Source organism: Platalea leucorodia (assembly GCF_965183815.1).
Source record: "Platalea leucorodia genome assembly, chromosome: 3".
In the NCBI taxonomy this organism is placed as follows: Eukaryota; Metazoa; Chordata; class Aves; order Pelecaniformes; family Threskiornithidae; genus Platalea; species Platalea leucorodia.
The window spans coordinates 53,681,528-53,705,512 of record NC_138825.1 but is presented as its reverse complement, the minus strand read 5'-3'; the positions used below and the strand labels follow the sequence as shown (position 1 = coordinate 53,705,512).

General features: G+C 44.4%; 1 protein-coding gene across 1 annotated transcript in view; it reads left to right on the top strand.

Moving 5' to 3' along the window:
- The window catches only part of FNDC1 (fibronectin type III domain containing 1), a gene marked incomplete at its 5' end in the record, with an annotated part of 72,091 nt that extends 53,645 nt beyond the window's left edge, over window positions 1-18,446 (top strand). Inside the window, 7 exons of the mRNA XM_082308019.1 lie at window positions 426-656; window positions 2,480-2,588; window positions 11,418-11,497; window positions 13,370-13,399; window positions 15,489-15,650; window positions 16,720-16,842; window positions 18,321-18,446. Coding sequence (XP_082164145.1) covers window positions 426-656; window positions 2,480-2,588; window positions 11,418-11,497; window positions 13,370-13,399; window positions 15,489-15,650; window positions 16,720-16,842; window positions 18,321-18,436 — 851 coding nt within the window. The 3' untranslated portion in view covers window positions 18,437-18,446. The remainder of the gene's footprint in view (window positions 1-425; window positions 657-2,479; window positions 2,589-11,417; window positions 11,498-13,369; window positions 13,400-15,488; window positions 15,651-16,719; window positions 16,843-18,320) is intronic.
- Between the last annotated feature and the right edge of the window lie 5,539 nt (window positions 18,447-23,985).

The window sequence follows — 23,985 nt, the reverse complement described above, 5'->3', positions numbered from 1 at the left end:
CTTAGACCCGTAAAGTCTTAGATGATCTAAGGCCCTGGCAGGGATCTGTGGAAAGGCAGAGAGTTTGGGTGACATTTTCACCCCACCTTCCAGAGCAGCTGGAGGTAGCGTGCAGAGGGTCCTGCAGTCAGACCGCTCTCTTCTGCTTCTCCGAGCAAAGACGATCCTTCTGTCTTTGCATCATTGGGTACAGTTGTGAGTGTGGGGTAGACCTGAATATTGGCATCCCATTCCTCCTACTCAATCAAATTGATTGCGAACCATGCTTCGTTGGCAGCAGTGAACCATCTCTGGGCTGGAAGGGGAGGAATTTTAAGGTGCATCACAAAACTTGACTCTTCTTTTCAGGAAGTTGCCAGCCTGCGTGCTACTCTGTGGTACCTACAAACTGCTAACTAAACGCCACCCTTCCCTGTCTCCTCCAGCTCCTTATGTGACCTACCTCAATAAGGATCCAGCAGCCCCCTGCTCCTTGACAGAGGCCCTGGAGCACTTCCAAGTGGAGAGCCTCGATGAAATCATCCCTAATGACCTCAGAGAGAAAGATCTGCGTCCCCTGAAAGCCCCTCACAACATCACTGTCGTGGCAGTTGAAGGTTGTCACTCCTTTGTCATCGTGGACTGGGCCAAACCTGCTCGAGGAGACATGGTAACAGGTACTCTCCTGAGGGTTGCTCTCCTGATGGGGTAGTAGGGAAGGGAGAGGTTTTCTTAAATGACCATTTTTACCTTAAACTGAGCCAACGGCTCATGAAGTTCTCACTCTGCAATTTTCTGAGGGAGGTGAGCTGTTTTCTGATAAGTGAGAAAGGTCCCTCTGTCGTCCCTCAGTGCCAGACCGACCAGCCCATGTTGGTCCAGATATCTCAAGATTTTGGTACCGATTTTGTGCCGGTGGTTCTGAAGGCACCGCTTCTTGCCTGGATGGTAGCTGTGACTGAGCACTTCTGCCCCCAGGTAGTGCCCTCAGCTCCACCGCAGGCACCTCCCAAGCCTTGGGAGCATCTTTCAGGCTTTGCTTCAGCCCACTCTGAGCAAAGGCGACCGCGTGGCCGGAGCCGGCCTGGGTCCTGCCTGGCTGTGAGCGTGGCTACAGGAGCAGTCTGCCTGTAGAGGGGCTTCTGGCTTGGCGGTCTTCTAGTCTGCTTTTTTGGTAGGAAAAGAATGTATCAGAGTCTGTTATCTCCAGTGGAGTCTGTGGCCCAGGCTATGCTTACCTTTTGCTCAGATATCAGTCTGACAAGTGAGGTTCAAGGATGGGGAATATGTTAAACAAATGTATTAAATTAGATCTCCTTTAATGTCTTTAAACCTTTTAAGAGCCAGAGAGAAGCCCAACTGACTTCAAGAATAAATCCCAAAAGTTGCTGGAAAAACACTAGAGTAAATAACCAAAGTATTTTAGAAATTAATCAACTCTTGTTTCTCAGTGGACCCAAAAGATCTGAAGTAAGCATTGGAAAAGGCCACTGCTTTGGTGCTAACGTCCAGTTTTTGAGGAGCCTCGCCCAGCTCTGCAGCTGACAGCCGTGCCAGAGGGGTGGGAGCTGGCAGAGCCGAGGCAGCGATGATGGTTGGGAAGGGAGAAGGTGGCACTTGAACAGGCTCTGTGGGGTCTGTCCCTTCATTCTTCAAGGCTGTTCATCCAGTACCTTACCGAGTGCAGTTTGCATAACATTTTTTTTTCCCCCCAAAACCCCCTGGTATTTCTAACTCTATTAGTTTCTGCACAGTCACTTAAAATGGTGAATGGGTTACCTCTGTCATCTTTTTTTATCACTGTGTTTTAAATCAAAATTCGCACCTGGGTACCATCCCCTGATGTAATGCTCCATCATTATTAGCTAATGACAGGAAATTCTTGTAGCCTGGGATTTTCCAGGAGAGTTAGGCATCGAATCACTTTCATATTCAAAGATGCTTCCACTCCTTTTAACCCATAAAATCTACCACAACTAACATCAAGACTGGTAACTTTTTCTACCTATTGAATACAGTAGGCTGTATTCAGTCTTAAGGTCAAATAATATTTTCCTCTCCTCAAGAGGTTCTGTTGCCTCAGCTGTTCTGCAGTGAAAAGTAGAAGCCTGTCCCTCATATTAGCTGTCTGTGTGTTAGTCCTGTGTCCCACGTGAAATACTTTAGCTAGGAAAAGCCCTCCATAACCTATAAAGACATTTTTCCCTCAGTAGCAGCAGGACCTAAACTTCATTTTTTCCTTCACTGAGCTCTGCGTTGAGAAGATACCCAGGCCTTTGGAGTAATGAACATGGTGTTGAAAACACTTCCTTTTGCTCTCCACCTTTATCTGTTTGAAATAGAGACACTAATTATTATAAATTTACAATAAAACAACTTGCTGCATTTGTCTCTCCGGAATCTCAAATTCCTGTTGGAAAGATTATGTAAGTTGTCTTTTTATTTATTTATTTAAAATTTATTTAGAACCCTCACAATTATTTGTCTTTCCTGTTTACAGGCTATCTGGTTTACAGTGCATCCTATGATGACTTTTTAAAGAATAAGTGGTCAACCAGGACTGCAGGGACTACTCATTTGCCAATTGAGAACCTGAAGCCCAACACACGGTAAGGATTTGATCCACTCTTTTTCAGTTCTGTTGGGGAAGTAAAACAAATTTTGAGAATTATCGATTGTTTTTCTTGGCCTTAGTATAAATGTTTACATCTGATCTAGATTTTACTCATTCTGTTTGACAGCAAATCATTTTATAAATCACACAGCTACTTACGTGATATCCTTACCGTATTAACCCTGGAGTATATGACTGTGTGTACATGCATATATGTTTGTGTATATAAAAACACTTGCCAGTAACAGAGAAAATCTTATTTTAAAAATGTGTTTTCTAGTCTTATGCATAACTGAATCAAATTGGAGGGGCGAAGAGTATACTGAAGTATACTCTTGGTATGATGTGATGTGGCCATTCCCACGTACTGGTGTGGCCAAGATTTGACACCTAAGGGCTGGTGGAGAAAGGTGCCACTCTCTGGTCTGTTTTCACTGTCTGTTCACGAGTTGTGCTGGAAGAGAAGGCTTGGTGGTGTATAATGAAGCCGTGGCAGTTGCTCAGAAGTCAGTTTGGCAGGAGCTTGCAAAAATTCTCACTGAAATGGCAGAACAAGAATGCATGCTTTGCGTGATATTGGAATAATTCCTAGCAATTGGGTGGGAAGTAAATGGTCACAAAGGGACTACATTAAAATTACTTCTTTTGACAGATGCTCAGTGTCTCTCATGCTTTTCTCTCAAATTCTGAGGCTGGAATACTTTTGGTGCTGCCTTGGGCTAGGCGATTGCTCTTCACATGCTGATGACTACAGTCTCTTAGACACAGGTGGCAGAGTGTTGCTCACGTATGTGGTAACATGGGATTGTGGGCTGGGACTAGCATGCCCCACTTGATGAGGAGCTACAGATCAGAGCATCCACTCCTAGGACAGGCACACAGGGTTTGTGCAAGGGCAACACAGAAGAGAGAAATGGTGTCACCTGAAGTATCTTTTCTGTCCAAGATGATTTATAGACAAAGGGAAGGTTCTGTGGGTTAAAAGCAGTTGATTGAGCACCTCAACCTACAAAACAGAGAATTGTTTGAGCATAGCCTTGAGCTAAAATCTTAATAGATTAAACAATAAAATCAGGTAAAATAAATAAATTATGACAAGTCAGTGCAGTGTAGCTTTTCAGCCTTAAATATGACCAGGCATATTTTTTCTGACCACATTACAGTGCTTCTCCGCACAGCCCTGACTTTAGCATAGACTCACATATGCCTTGCCCCTGCTGCTGCTCCTGCTGGCCCTGAAACATCCAAGCACCAAGAAATCACACTATGTGTTAAGAGGGGGGTGCTGCTCCCCTGTCTCCTCCCTGGAGATTTCCCTCCGACCGAAGAGTTCTGAGGACGTGGCCTCTCTTTGGGAGAGGCAGCACCAGAGCAACTTCAGCAGCAGTTCCTTAGGCAGGTGCACCAGGGACACATCCACCAGAGGACACCTGCAGCTTCAAAGACAAGGGAAATTAACAAGCAAAAGGTGTATGGAGAGGCAGGAGAAGCACACACAGGACACCCAAAGAGTTAAAACAGAAATAAGACGTTACAGCAAAAACTTTGTGCCATCTTATCCTCTCTTGTTCTGTCTACAGTGCTGTCAGTCACACACTTCATGAGGCTTTTTCTTACGTATCCAAGAGATAAAAAAAGGCAACCTGAAGATTAATAATCTAGACCACAGTGCAAGTCCTTTAGAGTGGTTCATGGTGTGTTAAAGCAATATTACTCACACAGTAGAGAGCTGCAATTGTATGCTCTTCATCTGGTAGTGCTCTTGTTATAAAACATCATTGTTACAAATATATGGAGGGAGGTATGGGGCACAGGTTATCTGTAGTTTTCACCCGTTATAACAAGATGGAAGAGGTCTGAGATCTCCTAAACTCTGTTCCTGGACAGTGAGGAAAGCAGTTACAGACCCTCCTGCCTTTGTATGTCCATGTCCTAGTGACTTGAGGACACCCTTTCCCTAAATCTCTCTCCTCCTGCCACTAGTCCCAGTTCCTACCTCCACATCCCAGACTCCTGTACATCCCCCGCCCTTTTCCCCTTCACCAGTTTTTGCTCTTCCACTCTCACCCTGTCCCTCACGCAGGCCAGGGAGGCACTGCCCGTATGCCCCAGCTTCCCCCAGCCGGGCTCCTCCATCTCTTGCTTCTCTGCCATTTCCGCCTTCCAGCTGCAGCTCCTCGCTTCTTCACTGTCTTTCAGTCAACTCTCCCTCTCCTGCTGCCCCAAGGACAGTATGGAAGGCCAGCGATAGCTCTCTGCTTCTTGTGCCCAACATTTCAAAGGCTCCAGGTCACCAGAAAGAGCGGTTGCAGTGAAAGCCCCCAGGAGCCCTGCAGCTGCTGTCCCAGCCATGCTTGGTGCCGGGGAATTGGTGGGAATTGAGCTGTCAACCTGTGATACATCTGCTGAGATGTACATTAACTCCAGGCTTCAGAAGGTCACAATTTGGCTGTACTTGAATGGAGTTTTATAGGAACAGCAAGGTTATAGGTTCATGCATCTCCATGAACCTAGTAACTCTCATGTCAAATATTAAGGTTCTGTTTCAAAGTAGGGAGGTTCAAGCAAGTGCTGTTTGTTTTAAGCCTATTATTTCCCCATCCTACTGAAGAATGGTATAATCCATTGGCCTCTGTTGTATGCTCTGTGGAGGCAATAAAGGCTTCATGTGGGGTCTGTGGTGGAGAAGAAGGGTTCTTTACAACAGAGAAATTGTGTGTATCAGCCAATCTCATTTACATTCTCCAAATCCACAGACTGAATTGATTGCATAGTTTTTGTCTCAAAAATAACTTCCTAACCACTGGGAAAAGACCCCATGCCTAACTAAGAAAATGTGCTGTGAAATCTGAAGTTAGTCTAAAAATTTTGTGTTTGCATTGTTAGTGCATTTTGTGAGAAATCTCTGATTAAGTTGGATTTACTGTATGCAGATGCTATGGACTGCTGGGCGTCCCATGAGGGGCTATTGGTGGTGCAATCTTGCGGCATGTGCAGCATATCAGAAACGGGTTGGCATCTTGGCAGAAGTCAGCCCCAGGGAAGATTTGAAGCTGTCAACATATCCTGGAAAACGTCTGCCTGGTGTTTAGATTTTACAAACAAAACGGAAGTCTATGTTTAACTCGTGTCATAAATTTTCTTCCGACGCCTGGTCTAACCTCCATTTGAGAAGTGGAAGTTTTTCCATTAATGAAACTCTGGTCAGCTTCAGTGGGCACAGGAGCTGCTTCCTTGTGACATGCTAATATAAACACTAAAACTACTTTAAACCTTATTAAGTCTTAAAAACAGCAGTCTTGACAATGTCCCTTCCCTAACCTTAATTCTCAGCCATCACAGAAGACTGATGCAAAGGACTGGACAGCACCCACTCAACCACTAAATCCAGTTTCCTGCAGTCAGAAACATTATAATCCTCATCATAAACATTTCAGTCTCCTTCTTGAGCATGGTTAGGCTTTTTTCTGACTTTTTGCTGGAAAGCTGTGTCCGTGCCTGATGGGAGCAGCTAGATAGTCTAATGATTTAAAACACCGTCCTTTACCACCGTATCTCCATGTCTCATCAAATCTTCTTCCCTCTCCACTTGGTTTTCATAGAATGCTTTGGGATGGAAGGGACCTTTAAAGGTCAGCTAGTCCATCCCCCCTGCAATGACCAGGGACATCTTCAACTAGATCAGGTTGCCCAGAGCCCCATCCAGCCTGTCCTTGAATGTTTCCAAGGATGGGGCATCTACCACCTCTCTGGGCAACCCGTTCCAGTGTTTCACCACACTCATTGTAAAAAATTTCTTCCTTATATCTCTGGATCTACCCTCTTTTAGTTTAAAACCATTACCCCTTGTTCTATCACTATTGGCCCTGCTAGAACGTCTGTCCCTTCTGTTTTAGTTCCCTCCAGGGACATTTTGATCCCACAGTGCCTGCTACCAATTCCAGTGTCGTACAGAGCATTTCATAGCAGGCTCTCAAACATTTACTCAGGGGTCACAACTGCAAACAGAGCCTCATCTTCTGGCTCTGGGGGCCAGATGCACCAAAAATTTCTGTTTCCTTTATCTCCGTCAAAGCAAAACTGCAGTGTGTCCAACAAGCAACATCAGCCACAGCTGGCTGCTGTGTATCACCAGAGCAACACAAAAGAGGTAAGATGTCAATGAAACCCTTGTCCTGGGCAAGTGGTAGACCTGTGTGGCACATGCCCACCTCACCTCAGCTGTGTAGGAAGCTCCTCTTCCAGCTCTGCTCTAGTGTCTTATTATAATATTTGTTGTAAATATTCATGATGGATGTAGTGCTAGGCCATTTTTGATGGAGGGAGACACTTCGTGCTAGCTTGTGAACCTGCAGGCAGCTGATTTACGTGTTTTTCTTCTGGAGGCATGGTGCAGTTGTAGGAGGAGGGTTTCATTAAGATTAATCATTAAGGTTAGAAAAGACCTTTAAGATCATCGAGTCCAACTGTTAACCTATCACTGCCAAGTCCTTCCCGACCCCCTCCCAGCCTCTTTTCCCCCTCATCTACCGATCCTGCTGAGCAGTGGGTCTGTGGGGTGCTGTCACGTCGACTCATCCCCTCCCCTTCCCCGGGCAGCACCTGCTTCTCCCTCCCGGACACCAGGCCAGGCATGCCAGTTCCCCTCCCATGGGCAGCAGCCACGTGCTCTGCGTGTATCCTCTGTGCATCCACCCTGGCTCTCGCCCAGTGCCGATGGAGGTCCGCAGCAGCCATCCCACCGTCCCGTGGCTGGCACGCGGTCACGGTGCTATGGCTCCCGCCCTGCCACCTGCAGCACGTGCGAATGGTGCCGCTGTGTGTCCCCCGGCTGGCTGGCATCCCGCCATCTCAGCCTGCCACCTGACGGGGCACGGGGCTGGGGGTCCAGGCAGGCATGCCTTCGGAGAGGCTGGAAAAAGGATTTTACAGCTAACTAATTTGTTTTAAAAACAGCTGCTTCCCTAATTAGCATGCTGAGTGATTATTTCACTTTGTGGCTGCAAGTGCTGGCTATTTAATTCCAACAGAAGGGAGACACCTTGAATTAAGCCATAAAATCATTTTGTTCCGAGTGACAGGTATGGTGATACGATTAGTCATATAGTCTAAATGAATAAAAATATTACATCCTCATTGCGCCTTTACAGTTTACTATGTCCTTTCTTGACACGTCAATAGAAGTGGTATATGAAATCTCAAAGGAGGTTTATTCTTAGGAGGAAAAGCTTTTTTCTTGTCTGTATTGAAAATGAACAATGAACAGTATTGCATCTGTTACAGTTGTGATTCTTCTGTGCCTATTGGTAACAATTCATTGCAATTCTGCCTAAGCAAAGTGTAATCAAAGCACAATCAACTTATATATTACAAATTTTGTTCATGTATTTATGTGATGAAGAACAGTTGAGTTACACTGATTTGAGCTTTCCTGGCAAATTCATCCACTGAAGGATTCTGACTAATGAAAATGTCAGATGCCTGGACCTAGAAAGGCTTTGGCAATTTCTTTTTTATTTGTCATGTCTGAGAAAGAAATATATACTTACTGCATTATTTTATTGACATTCTTAATACAGCAATCATAGCATCGTCTATGTTTAAATCACAGGTCAGCAAGTCATGAGACCTGGCTCTCTTTCTGGCACGGCTAGAGGCTTCTTGTGTATATAAAAGCTTAGGAATTAATTTTCCAATGTAGCGAAGAAAAAAACACTCATAACTTGATTGCTGTTTTTTCTGGACAGTCAGGCAAGCAACTTGAACAATCATGTGTCCCAGACACATGTACACTCTATGTACGTAACAGGACACCTGAATGCACAGTTGCCCTGACTGTGTAGCTAATCTGTTCCTGCATTACGCATTAGATACAAAACTGCATGTTTTTCCCCACTTAAATAGGTGCACGAGGCTCTTGGGCTGCTCTCTCCTATTTCAGATGTGGATCATCGCACTTATGTATCTCATGGGAATGTTTTGAAGCTAGCATTAATACACACGTATTAAGTGCATCAAAAGGGTTGCTCAGAAGGTGCCACTGTGTTGCAAAGGTGGTATCTCCTTATACCTCTTGCAGCAGTGGGAAGTCAGGCATCCGTACAGGTGTTTTCACTATGCTTTGAAGCATTACGGAAAAGATGTGGGCTGGAAAACATTTTTCTCCCACTCTTCTGAAGTAGTTACACCAAGCACTGGGCTAAGTCAGTACAGCTTGGTGCTGTGTTGCGGCCGTTTTGGGAGCCAGTGTGAGGAATTGCTGCTCTGTGTCCCATCCCTGTGCTTAGCCTTGTGCCGCCGGCCCCTGCCCTGATCCGGGTGGAGAAGGTGCCAGTGGGTGAAGGAGTTGTGGATGGATGCAAGTGTCCCATGAGAGTATTGGCAACTCGGGGGATTAAAGCAGTGCTCAGGCTGTCGTGCTCTGCTCGGGTGGCCAGAAGTTGAGGAGCACATGGGAGGCACTTTGCCTCCCCTTTCCTCTTTCTCCATCCATGCTAAACACTCAGAAGCTGCGGTCAAGAAATCAAGGTCAATAGTTAAAACCACAGACAAATATTTCTGCCAGCAAGAGGATTGTGCTAGGCATGAGTGAAAAGCACAGCCTTGCTACATTTTGCTATTTAACGTGGTTTCTTTTTGCCACAGTGTGTGTGTCTTTTAAAAGAAAGCCGCGAGTCATTTGTGAGCATCATATAGTCATTAATTACAGGCAGAACTGGCTGCAAAAAGCAGGAGTGGAGCCGGTTTCTGGTGTCAGCTGTGGGACGCAGCAGGGACAGGGGCCACGTCCCCCGTGCAGGGGTGGGAACGTGTCCTGCAGAGAGTCTGACCATGCACGTGCTCCAGGTCTGGCACAGATGGGAGGTAAAGCTTGTGCCACGGATGAAGCCCAGAATATTTCAGTTCCTGTAGCTTCCACGTTGATCTCACCTAGAGGACCTGCCTGTAATTTTTACAGAGTGAACAAGAAGACGCCCTGGCATGTGCCCTGGAGATAACCAGCTTGCTTCACAGCAAAACCCAGTGTTCACATGACTGCCACCCTTCTGCTGAAGAAGTGGATGTTATTTGCACATCTTTTCAGCCTTTTCCTAGAGAGCAGTTTGATTTTGAGGCAAAGCAGTTCACTTTGCATGAAAAACGGCATTCCTTTTAATGAAAAAAGATATTCACCTTTGTCAAAGGGCAACCAGGTCCCCTCTGGTTTATCATTGTGAATAGTTTCGTATGTGCTTAGCTGGTGCTTAGGCCAGAGAGAGTCCTTTCACAAGCAACCTCCAGGCCCTGCTCTGTGGCTAAGTCCTTGAGGAACAGATACATCTGATGGTACAGGGAAGTGCATACTGTAAAAACTGAGTGGCAGACTGAAAACAGCAAAGTTCCCACAACAGGATTGTGTTGAATTTTCCTGCTGCCTGGTAGGCTGTAAAGCATGAGCATCTTACGTGGCATTAAGCCACGTTATACACCTACATTGCAAGGGCTACTGTAATCTCTTGTGGACAGAAGGGAAGACAGGGGAGTGAAGTTTTTAATGTGGATGGTGTCCACGCTTGGTGCGTAAACTGCAGCAGGTGGCAATAGCTTCCCGGGATGTCAGACCGCCTTTGCTATGAACCACGCTGTCTCAGCCCAGCGTGGGCCATGCAAGCGGAGCAGCACTGGCAGGTTTCTGTGCAGGATGGGGGAGAGCTTTGCCGCCAAGAGTAGCCTGATGTTTTTAATGGGGCAGGCTCACTTTCACCAGCTGAGGAGCGTCAGGCCTGCCACTCGGATGGGACATTGCCATAGGAGGTAAACCAGCGCTCAGTGGCGACTGTCCCCACCAGTGAGTACTTGCCCTGTTATGTGGGTCATGTATGGAGCTTTTGGAGATGTCTGGTTTTGGATGAGAGGGTACATCAAGATCCAAATGCTATGTGGGTATTACAGAGGTCCAGTAATTTTTTTTTTTTTTTTAATTAATTTCTTTACAAGAATGAAATTGAGCAAGCAGGCAAGAAAGGAAAACCTAGACTCAGGCACTTTAAAAATGCTGTGCTGGAAATTTTTACAGTAATCTTCCATTCTAATTGGTTTCTGCTGGACTGGATATAAAGATAAAAGGGAAAGAAGAAAACAATAATCTGGGGAAAAATGTCAGGGTAGGCATCAACTAAAAATCATTGTATTCGGGAATGAACTAAAAATGTGCTTACATATATTCTTCTCTAAGGGTGAGAATAATTTTGCTTCTATGGAGCAAAGAATGGAGTTCTAGTGGCGAATCATGTGCTTCGAGTTAAGCATGTGATTTAAATACTTTGGGGGAATCAATAAGGCAACATGTGAAGCTTTCTCATGTTACTCAAGTATTGTGATCTTAATGCTGCTAGAGTTTTTACAGAAAGGTCAAAAGCTTAGCTTCTGATCTCATATAAATCTGATCCAGTTTTATTTTGCAGTTTACACCACTGCTTTCATAGGAGTTAATCTGTTTTAAAACTGTTGCTGAGATCAGAATTTAATTTCCTTGCAACTTTTAGTCTATTGATATTGGTTGTTTCATATAAAGTGGATATAGATGTGTGTGGTTTTTGGAAGGGGGATGATATAAATAAATGATCCAAAAATGTGCACGGGAGCAATTGCAAAAAGGAGAAATTTGTCTGTAACAGCCAGCTCATACCCTGGCTCAGTATCCACCTCCATTTAATGCAAAAGTCACCTGAACTCAGTGGAATTCTGCTGGTTTGATTCTCACCCTGTTTTAGTATTATTTAGAATTTAGCCATTGCAGTGGAATCAATGTTTTAATCTTATTTTCCCTCTCTTTTTGTTTCAGATATTATTTTAAAGTCCAAGCAAAGAATCCCTTTGGTTATGGACCTGTTAGCTCTTCAGTCTCATTTATCACAGAATCTGGTATGCTTTGCTTTTTATTTTCATCTCAAAACTGAATTCCTAATAACGGATGTGGCAGGGCGATGACTGAAACCAGCACAGTAATAATGGTGATTATCCTGAACTTGCTGCTTTGAGATTTTTTTTTTTAGGTTAATTATTTGTTTTCAGTAAAGCTAGGAAAATAATATGCACTCCTAATGCCACTATGAAAATATAAGTGACATTAAAGTGAGCTTCAGGGGAACAGAAAGTTGAATTTAAAATACAAAAGACTACTAATGTTCAACAATACAGAAGCAATGGGAAGTTTAATGTCTTTGATAGATTGACCAAACATTTACTGAATTAGTTTCCTAATGGTGAACAGCTGAACAGATGGAAGCGGTTGTCTCTGGAAGAAATATAGGAAACAATTGTTCCATCAGACGGGCAAAGTTCTCCGTTCTTTTTTTGACAAGGCGTGCTGCTCTTTCACAGGGCTAATAGTGCATTCAAGAGCAACACCCCCTTCTAAAAATAGTACGTTAAATGAGCTATTTTTACCCATTTCTTCTTCTTCTTCTTCCATTGAGCCAGAGGCCAATGACTCCACTGAGTAACGAAGGACAAATTTTTCAGTCTTTACTTGAGCGAAAGGTCTATTGTCTCTTGCAAATTTTGCCTTTTTGACGACATGGGGTTTATGCAGTCTCTGCCTTTGCTCATTTGACTTCACCCAGTAGTGCTCGCTTCAGAAGCTTCATTAAGAACCATGGAAGTAAGTCTTCACAGAAGGGAGGCAAAAATGCAAGATAAGTAAATGTTCCTGCATAACATATTCAGGTATTTTTTAAAGGAGCAAGAAGCTCAAGTGTAAATCCAAGGATAATGTTTAACAAATATGGCATGCTGTATCTTGCAGGGAATTTTGCTGATTAGCTGGCTGCCAGTATATGGGCCTGAATGCCTAGTTTCCCTATCCAAAATCAGCTACCTTGTGAGCTTTATTTAACAGGTTAAATCCACCAAATTTAAAGTTTTATTTGCAGCACTGATCTTTCGTTTGTCATGTGGCCAAAGGTGGCTTTCCAGCTGGCACAAGTACAAAAGCAGTTGCTAAATCTAAAGCCAGATGGTATAGTTACAGTGATGGAGTAGGTCAGAAGAGACAGAAATTGTTTGTTCAGAGTGCTCTTCTAGTGCAATTGAAAGATTTGATCTGATGAGCATATTCAATAAAGAATGCCGTCATAGGATCAAGCAGCTTATTGAAAATGTTCGATCTTACCCCTGGTAACCCACTGAAGAGAACAGAAAACCTTTGTTCCCTTTCATCAAACTGTAAAAACTCCCTGGAATTTTGCACCCTGCACTGCCCAGGGGGCTCCTGCAAAAATTCTATCACTATGACAAAAAGAGTTAAAGTGATAAATTTCACATATTTATGAATACCACTAAACAACTGTACTAAACATGATGGATGTCAGAGACTGAGATTTGCATACAAGAGGTAGGTTACACTTCGCTTTGGAAGGCAGGCCTGCAGGTGTAGCTTACACTATATATTCAGAAGCCTACGGTGAAACCGTCCTCCTGCTCTGAGGACCTTCTGAGAAGAGGAAATCTATTTCAAAGCTGGCTTTGAACGTTGGTACTAATTTCAGTAGAGTTTTTACAGTATCAGAATAAATATACAATCCTGTGGCAAGTTTCATCAACTGAGAAAAACAGTGGAATAACAAACACTCATTAGCTCTGCAAATTGAGGAGACATGTAAATCCCACCTTTGTAATGTAGCTAAAAGCAGTTACTCTGCAACTGACATTCTCTTGAGTGGCACTGTATGTTTCATATTATAAAACAAGATTTGGAGTAAAATACTAATTTTTTTATTTGTTTCATTCTTTTAGATAATCCCCTCCTCATTGTCAGACCACCTGGTAAGTCTTATTCTGCTGTTTCTTTCATGAAGTGCATAAAACCTGTGCAAAACAGTTACAATATAGGTGTTAGAAGCGTATTAACACACAGTTTGAGTTACAGTTTTAAGCAGGAACAGTTAGTAATTCATTGTGCTAATTCACAAAACCTTTTCTGTCTTAGGACCCCTTATTCTGATCTTTGAAAAGAAATCTTGTAAAGATCATGCCCTTATAAATACTAAAAAATTCAAGGATTTGTTACTGACCTGAATAATATGCCACGAAGCTGTTGAGCTTGCTTTGCATTTCCAAATTTGCAGTAAGCCAGTTCAGCCCCTAATCAGAAGAAGCGGTTTCCTGGTGCTGGGACCAACCTTGCTGACACGTACATTGGTAGGGTAACCCAGGCAGCACGTGCTCTTGGAAGAGATGCAGGAAAAAAGACCTCATCATCGTTATTACGCTCTGTCAGCTTTCCCAAGCAGTTCAAACGATTGGTTCTCAGGGTTTTTGATGACATTGTTCATGAAAACAATGTCCAGTGTCACGTCCAATGCCAAGTCTCCTGTCTAGGTCTTGGTACCTTGTTAGTCTGTTTTTTCCATGTCCTCTCAGATGTCTCTGATGATGCACAGGTATTGGAGAGCACAAGCACACTATGTCTCTGGCGGTCAGTGCGGGAGGCCTCTGAGAGTGGTGGCCTTCCCGTGTCCCCGGTCACCTTCAGGTTTTTTGCTGTCAGTTATTTTGTGGGTCTGTTCATGGAAAGGAGGTTTTGGAAGGTGATGGCTTTTTCACTTGTAGTTTCTGCTTCGACTGGACAAAGAGAAAATATTTTTGTGTAGCTGCAGTGGTAGAGATAAGATAGACCAAAAAGAGGTGGCAGAGCTCTGGGAACCTGTGGAATTAAGAGCTTCTGACCCTCCAGCGCAGCTCTTACAGGACGTGCTAAGTTCATCCTTCAGGATTTTTGGAGGTGGGCAAAAGTGATGGACAAAAGCAGACTATTCACAGCAATAAAACTGCATTCAAGAAACAGACAGTTTATTGCTTTATTCTAGAGAAAGCTATGGCCAAAATCCTGCAATCCTTTCACCATGTGACTAATTGCATGAAGTCAGTCCAGTTATGTTTGAGTCCAAACCGGTGGAGTTCTGAGGATTGCTGATCAGTGGCTGTTTCTCACATGTAAGTGTTTGCAGGACTTGGTCCATGTGCCTAGTGAGAGGGAGGAAGAATGACTAACAAAAAAAAATTTCAGTCTCATTTGTAAACCACCTCAAAATAGCACAGTAAACACAGGTCTTTGTGCTGTAGCTAGAGAGAAAAATACCAATTATCACATTGGAAGCTTTTTGTGTAATTATTATATACGTTACTACAACAGCAATTTCAAAAGAAATTAATGTTGTTTTGGTTAGTATAAAGCAAACAGTTAGGCAAGCCAGTAGGACTATTTAGTCTTTTGCAATACAGTTAAGCAGTCTTCTCTGCAGCAGTGCTCTGGACAGAGTTCCCCAGAAAGGTCTCGCTTGTCTGTTATTGGAACCTCATCTGTTTTGATGAAATGTGGGAAAACAAAACAGAAAAGTACGTTTCTGATTTGATCTTTTTAACCAAATAGCAAGAATAGGCTTTAATTCACATCACAGACTGTTACTGCAGAATTTTTAACATCTGTTTTTTAGCAAAAGGATTAAGTTTTGTACTTAGTGTTAAAATGCAAGTGACTGTATTTAGACAGTGTCACTGTCAGACCTAAGATCAGAAAAGAAACGGAGTATCACTAGGTAGAGAGAATGTCTTGCTAAAAACAGTGAGACTATTTGTTTACTTAAAACTGTGGTTCAGTACGTGAAAGCAAATTTTTTTATCTTTTTAACAGTTATTATTGTCCACTGCCTAGAAGGGATTTAATCAAGTCCCTTGCTTTTTAATTTTTTTTGTAATATTTGTTCTTGAAGTAGTATTTCTGGATGTAGAAAAGTCATGCATTAATCTGCTGCAGCATCTCTTGTAAGACATATTGTCAGATGTTAACCTCAGCAAAACTCCGACTGAAATGCTGAAGTCTGTCCTTAATGTTGATTTTTTTTTTTTCTGCAAGGTGGTGAGCCTATCTGGATCCCGTTCACTTTTAAATACGACCCCACCTATTCAGACTGCAGCGGCAAGCAGTACGTGAAACGAACTTGGTACCGCAAGTTTGTAGGAGTGGTTCTTTGCAACTCCTTAAGATACAAGATTTACCTCAGCGATGACCTGAAAGGTAGGCACCAAGATTAATTTCCTGATATATGATGATTTGTCATCTCCATCTTCTCACTTCCTTCACCTCGTCTGTGAAAGAATTGTGTGATGGCTGTCTGGGCATCCTTCTCTTGAGAAGGTCTGATGTGATAGCCAAACTGCCCTGCTTTAGCGTTACGCTCACGCCCTGGCATTAGCTTTCAAGCAGAGCTCTTTAGGCATTGGACAGGAGGAAGTTTCCCTTGAAAAGCCTGTGTGGTTTTGTATCCTGAGAAAGCAATGTGCTTTGTACTGTGAAAACAAAGTTCTGCTCCCCACACATCTCCCTGGGATGTCCCACGCTTGCTCCGTAGGCGGGTGAGCCCCAGCTGCATGCAGTCAGACAGACCAATAAACCCTAGAGTGCCCCAGGGCAGATCGAAATGGGGAATGGTGGAGGAAAGACTGGTATTACAGTGACTGGGTGAGCAGTACTCCTAAGGGTTAAGGTTACTCTTACACGGCTGTATTTGCTGAGAAATAACGAAGAAAACTTTCCATATTGTTGATCTGGGGTATTGAGATTATGTCAGTGGCTTTTCAGATCATGCCGATGCGTTATTTTTATTGCAATGCATTCGTATAGTTTAAAGGCAGTGTTTGAATATGCGATAAGAAACAATCACGGCAGCAGGACCCACCTCATCTGCTAGAGAGAGAGCTCCACAGTTTTTAGTTTGCATTTGAGACTGCAGTCAAACTGATGGTATTGACAAATGGAGTGTTTTTTACTTTCTCATGAGGTATTGAAATGACTGGTTTGGTTGAAATTCCCTCCACCTGTTACCTGTGGTGCAGTGTCCATGAACTTGCAGAATGGAGAATATTCCTTACTGAGCTATAACCCATTTCTCTTTTCCGTAATTTCTCCTTCCGTACTGCGAAGGTAGCGTTTTCCCTCTTCTCAGCCACTGTTTGTTCATTGGTATTACTGTGTTTGTCACTGTAGTACTTCTCCTGCTTTCTTCCACATCTATTTTTCTGGTGGTAAAGAGAATCCCAAACAAAAATAACTCTGAGTCAAATAACCTGTCTGTATCACCCTTCAGACACCTTCTACAGCATCGGGGATAGCTGGGGAAGGGGCGAGGACCACTGCCAGTTTGTGGATTCACACCTGGACGGAAGAACGGGACCTCAGTCATACGTTGAAGCCCTGCCCACCATCCGAGGTACAGCAGTGTGGGAGGGGGGCGCTGGCCAGGTGCCTGTCGTCCCGTCTGTAGCTTTAAGGGGTAGGGAGCGGGGCACAGAGTGGGGCCCTTTGTCCCTGGCTGCTGGCAGCTCTCTGAGGAGTCCTGCTGATGCAGCCGGTGATGAGACTGATGGTCTTGTACTCAGGCCTAGCTGAACAGGTTATGAAAGTCCCAGAAGGACATGTAGGTGTTGAGAGAGAGAGGGACAGAAAGAAAGAGAGGGGCATACGATGCGAATAATTTACAGGAACAAAACGCAAAAACAGAAAGAAAAAGATTATGTAAGTCTATGAAACCATTCTCCCAATTATAAGACATGCCTCATTGAACAGAGGTGCAAACTTTTCCACATGCCACAAAGGACCAGCTGCATCTTTGCAAATATGGCTTTGGCAAATGATTTTTGACCAGTTCTTTCAATGCAAACCACATAGGAGTATGTCTAGTGACTTAAGGTCAGACTGCAGGACTTTTATTCTGGCCTGGTAGGTATCTCCCTCTGAGTGAAAATTCTCACCTTGAAGGAGTTCCTCTGAGTAAACTGCTCAGCTCACATAGCCAAGAGGGTGATGGCTTGCTCCGTGAAACGAACCCAGTCATGAAAGTCAGCCAATCTTTTCAATAAGTCAATTGATTTAAATTATTCAGTTGGCTTTAATGGTTTCCATATTAAGTTGTTTGTTGATATTCTTTTCATGGTGGCGTTACCAGGAAGAAACTGAAATAGTCACCGATATTTATATATCACTGGGAAGTACTGCATTTCTCAGTTCCAAAGAGGGATGATTAATCCAGATGTGTATTACTAGGTTTAGGAGACAGAGATAGGGAGCATACAGAAATTATATTATTGGCAGAAGACCTGAGTGTTTCAGATGTTCCAGTGCACAAGCTATGCGGAGAAGAATGCTGCACCTCTCCTAATGCTTTAAGCAGTCACATTCTTTCTGCAGATGAAGAAAAAGGGGGAGAAAGGGCTTAACTCCATATTTACTGCATGAAATGATACCTTTTTGTTTTGGGAAAAGCTGATGTTTGTTGATAGTCTCTTGAGCCCTATGAGATAATACAATTTTATGGTATTTTTTGCCCCAGAGTCCTTTGTATATTTAAACTGACTTGCAAACTTCATAAACACAGCTGACATATAGCCACCTTTTGGAGTGAAATGCAGAAGTGCTTTGGCAGACCACAGCATTACACAATAGTTCAAGAGATTTTGAACAGTAAACCCAATCAAAACTACAAGAAATATAAAGGACCACAGCTAAATCATTCAAGAAAGACCTCAGCCAAACACCAGGGCTAGCAAATACCCTTTTGACAAAACTCCCTACCAGACAGCTTCTAAGTTTCCATTTGGGCTGTAGGATTGACTCTTGCTGCGTCTGTTACTTTTATTAAATTACTGTGTCTTTGTTTTGAAATGCAAACGGGCATTTTTCTCCCGACAGGGTATTACCGCCAGTACCGCCAGGAGCCTGTATCATTTGGACGCATTGGACACACAACACCCTACTACTATGTGGGCTGGTATGAGTGTGGCGTGCCCATCCCAGGGAAATGGTAGCAGTCTGCTTTCCTGTCTTAGGCAGACCATGCTTTTCAAATGATTTCTACCAGAGGACTGTGAGCAATTGATTTGGAAAAGAAAAAAAAATAGAAGTGAGGCAAACCAGTGAAGACCAGCTGCTCAAGAAACCCCTGTGAAGCCAAATATGGTCCCCACTTTACCAGCCTAAATCTGTGGTGCTGCTTGATTTCTGCTTGGAAGCAGGGACAGGATATAAGTTTGATGTCTTACCTTCCTCCTCTGGGTCTTTAAGGCACGGAGAGGCGGTTGCAATGTGCGCGACCTGTGAAAACTAGAACTGTATTAGCCATGAAAATTTGGAAGTTTCTTATATCTTGCAGGAACGACCTAAGCATGCTGTGCTTGCTTAATGGGATGCTAAACTGTCCTTTGCTGCCCGCCAGGGCTCCCCTATGCAATCATGCCACGTAACCAGCCACCCACCAAAGGCAATACATTCGCCTGAAGACTTACCCTGTGTGTTTGCCCGCTGCTGGACTAATCACCAGGTCACAGTGTAAATTCACTTTGAGAGATATATATATATCTATATCTATATAAATACAGTACTGTACATCTGCAGAAGTACTGCTTAGAGATGCTGAGTTTTTCTTGTTCACTAGATAAATATGTTTGGAACTTTTATGTAAAAGGTGCTGTTAATTCTTTGAGATATTGCTATGCACAATATATTAACCAAGGAAAGAGCTGTATCCTTCTTGTGAGTACTGTTGATCTAACATTTGAATTATTGATCAAAGACCTGTGTCCCACTTCCTTGGCAGCCTTTGGACTGGATGTTCAATGGAATCTACCCCTCTATCCATGTTAGAGTGGCACTGTATAGTCCAGGAAAATCACATATTCAGCAGTTTATCAGCATGAGTTAAACTTTCTGTCCTTTACTATCTAAAAGTTTTAGTGCGACTTTTCTTCAATCCATTCTCATCTTACTTGGTATGTTATTTATTCCTTGTCAGTGTCTTTCACTTCACTGTGCAGAGGCATGGGATGAGTAACTTGCAAATTAGAAATGGCTTTTAACTTATACGCCCTCCAAAAAGAAGCCCAAGCCACCACTACAAGAGTCACCTAGCAGGAAACATCATTCCCCCCCCCCCCCCGCCAATTGCAGGGAGGATGGACCAGATGACCTTTAAAGGTCCCTTCATCCCATAGCATTCTATGATTCTGTGAAACTCCTTTGACTTTGATCCATCCTGGGGACAAACTGGGATACAGTTCATTTAAAATACTACCGAAATCTCTTCCGTTCAGATCAGAAAGCAAAAGCTGACATGGATGAAAGGTACAATGATGATTTTTTTTTAGCAGGCATTTGGAAGCTTGCAATAAGGTAGGATTTTATTAGTCCTTCTGGGCAATCTAACATTAATGGTTTACTCAGTAGCTTTCATGGTCTTATCATTTCATGGTAGCATCTCAACAGCCTTTGCTCACGTTAATAAGACTCCACTGTTCTGACAGCCTGGGAGAGTAGCAGCATACCTGGGGGACGGATCCGGCCTCTGGTCCGTCTCACTCTCATTCTAGCTTACATGTAGTGTAGGTCTAACACCTTTTCAGTGCTTCCTGTAGTTATTGTAAATTGTATGGGGATGAAAAAAAGGAACTAAAGTGATTAAAAGAGCATATTATTTTTCATGGTGATTTGGGTTTTAACATTTTAATTGTTCTCACATATTTTTGCTTCAGTACAGTGCCAAATATATGGTCTTGAAGTATAACTTTTTTCCCTAATAAACCTATGATACATGGTTCCATTTCTATTTCATCCTTTCTGGTCATCTGTGTCAAGTAATCTGACAAAGTGACAAATTATTAGCTTTCAAAAAGTCTTGCCTGGGAGAAGAGTAGGTGTCAACTTTTTCTAAGTTGGTGTCAACTTTTTCTAACAAACATGTGAGTGTGGTGTTCCCTTATGAAGGTGGTTAGCAGCTAGTGTGGAGTTACCAAGGGCAAATCATGCCTGACCAGCCTGATCATATTTGTTGAGATGACTGGCTCTGTGCACAAGGGGAGAAAAGTGGATGTCATTGGCATAGTCTCCCATGGTGTGCTTGTAGGCAGTGTAGTGGGATATGGCTTAGATAGTTGGACTTTAAGGTGAATTAGCTGAGACATGAGGCTCAAAGTGTTGTGATCAAAAATAGTGCAATGTCCAAATGACAGCTGGTTGCAAGTGCCACCCCCAGGGGCCAATACTGGGGCCAATACTGTCTAATGACCTGGGCAACGGGATGTAGTGCATGGATGGAGTGCAGAGATGGAGTGCACCATCAGCAAGCTTGCAGCTGATACTAAACTGGGGCTGGGGAGTGGTTGATGTGCTGGAGGGCAGAGCTGCCGATCAAAGGGACTTGGATGGGCTGGAGAAATGAGCTGCCAGGACCCTCACGCAGTTCAGCAAAGGGAAGTGAGAAGTCCTGCACGTGGGATGGAATAGCCCCTTGCAGCAATACAGGCTGGGGTGACTGTCTAGAAAAGAGCTTTGCAGAAGAAGACTTGGGGGTCCATTCTGAACAGATTCTGCGTTTTTACCTGCAGAGACCACAGGTGGGTTTTGATTCGTTCATCTGCAAAGGTATGGTTCCTTCATTCCCTGCTGGAAATACCCTCGGGGTGGGACAGTCCCATTCAGGGATGTCATCATGGGTGAGGAGCTGAGGCCGTCGTTTTTTCTGCAGCTTCCTCTGGGGAGGAACTGTGGGGTGCTGGGGGCAGGGGTGGAGGGCACGGCACAGTCTTCCCCTCCAGTGTAAATCTTTGAGGAGAAACCAGCAGAGGCAGAGGCAGCAGTAGGACACAACGGGGAAACACATGAAATGCAGTGGTATACAGTCTGTTCCCTTCACTTTGAGGTCTGGATAAGTCCTCTGTGCTGCGTGAGGTGATCCGATCAACACATTTGCATCCTTTGCCCCACGCACAGGGTAGCACATTATTGTGATAGTAGGTAGTTTCTCGAAGAGGTGATATTATTTTTGCATGCTGCTCTTTGTTTATATCTAAGAGGTGGTGGGATTAAAGAGGTAACTAAAGCCATGTGGGTCGGGAAAGCCACTTCCCATCCAGATCCTCTCTCCAAGGCCCTGGCAGTGCCCTGACCACCAGGCCACCCTTCCTTTTCCTTCCCCCCTTCCTGCTGTCCCCACAACACACTGGACCTGCTGTGCCACCATCGGAGAAGCAGCGTGCCTGCTCAGAGGTAAACGCTGTCCCCATCGAAACAGCTGTACAGCTTTGTGACTGCACTGTGTGCCAGGCGACATCGTATGGCTCCAGATGGTGCTAATGGGAGAGGGACAGGTCTTTCCCTCCGTCAGCTCTTCTCCCATGCCCCTCTTGCTGGCAAAGCCATATCTGCATCTGGTCTCCAAGCTCTCGGCGCCAGCTCAGAAAATGCCATGTCCCTTCAGAGGCTCTGAGGGGTGTTGCACCAACCCTGTCTTCTTGTCTGAATGATCCTTGAGGGAACAGGATGGAGAAGAGGGAGGATCCCCACAGAAAGAAAATTCAGGCTTGTGCCTGCATTGCCTCTGGTCCAAGTCTCTCCGGGGTAGAGAGATGCCAGGGCCCTGCCCAGTGGGTAATTGTATAAAGCTGGAAAAGAAAGGGAGAAAATCACAACAGGGGAAGGGGCGGGGAGGAAAAGACATGTGAAGAAGTCGCTCGAAGCATTGTCTGGCCCTGGTCAGTTCCAGATGCTAATCTCTGATCACTGTACCATATTTTTGTGAGAATTGGGATTTCTGCCTCAAAGGCAGCAGGAACAACTGCCAGCATCCAGCATGTGAGAAATGCCAAGGGCTCTCGGGGGCAGCCAAAGCCCAGCATGTGGACCTGGGATGTGAACAGAAGAGCTCTTTGGTGATGAAGGAAGCACTGGGCGTCACTTGGAAAGATAACTGAAGGCCTTTGCGGGAGGTAACCCAACCCACTGAACAATGTGAAACACTCCTTGTGGTTCCCCCCTACAAGAGACTATGCGGTTTTCTGTCCCCAAAACCCATGTCCTTTTTTCTCAACAAGCAGATGGATGTTATTCATGTGAAAAGCTGTCTTCCTCTGGCAGAAAAGAATGAGGTAAATGCAGAAGGGAATGAGGTCAACGCTGCAGCAGCCTGGCTCTACTTCCTGAGGCAAGGCTGGCATCCGTGGATGTCTAAAAAATCCCACCCCTGGAGAGCTGCCAGTCTGCCTGAGGGCCCTTAGCTGGTAACATCTGAAAACAAAGCCATGCCTTGTACTGCTGCTGCCTTTCTCATCGTGCTTCTGTGTCCCATAAAGCAGGAAGCGCTCCCGCAGGACTTGTGCCACATCATTGCTGTGCCAGCTGCACCACAACAGTCGGTGAAAAGTACGGCCCTGGTGAGAATGAGCACTCAGAGCAGAGTAACACCATAATCATAGCTGAGTGCGAGAATCATGGTGTCAACATCAGGATGTCAAGTGTTAAAGGCTATGACAACAGCCTGGGGGCCAGGTCCTCAGGTGCTAACAGTTGCCATAACTCCTCAGTGCCAGTTGTGTCACCCAGCTCCAAACACAGCCTGACCAGCAGAAGAAGAGCTGGGGGAACCTCCACATGGCACACACCAAAGAAGCATGTATTTGCAGCAATGAAGTCAGCCACAGACTGAGCTGTGTTAGCAAGGACACAGTCAGTGGGCTCAGTGATGTACTTCTCTCTTCAGCACAGGTGAGCCTGCACGTGGAGTACCATTGGCCCTCCAGTACAAGGCAAACTGGAGCGGATCAAGGAGAGGGTGACCACAATGGTTCGGGCTGGTGCACAGGACATACAAAGAGAGGCTAAGCACTGGGTTTGTTCACCCTTGGGGAGGGAAGGCTTGGCTGGTGGTGGATTGAATTGATCTTCAACAGCCTAATGGGACTGTAAAGAAGATGGAACCACAATTTTCTGAGTGACACACAGTGAAAGGATGAAGGGGAATGAACACAAACTGCAACATGGGAAATTCCAATGAAGTATTAGGAAAATATTTTTATCATGGGGGTGATCAAGCACAGGGACAGCAGCCCAGAGAGGTGGGGGAAACTCCATCCGTGAAGGTGCCCATAACCAACCTGGAGAGGGCCATGAGCAACTTGATCTAGCTTTGATGTTGGCCTTGCTTCGAGCAGTGTGTTGGACCTGACTTCCAAAGGTTCCTTCCAACCTGAAGAAATGTACAAGTCTACGAATAATATCAACCACTACATCATGCAGCCAGACAAAACCATAACCAAAATTTCACAGAAGCAAAGCGCAAAATCCAGAAAATTTTCACAGTGGATTTATTACTGGACAGAAATGATCATAGACTCACAGAATGGCTGAGGTGGGAAGGGACCTCTGAGGTTCATCTAGTCCAATCCTCTCTGCTGAAAGCAGGGTCAGCTACAGCAGATTACTCAGGACCATGTCCTCTCACGTTTTAAATATCTCCGAGGATGGAAACTCCACAGTCTCTCTCAGCAACCTGTGCCAATGTTTAACCACCATCACACAATAAGAAATA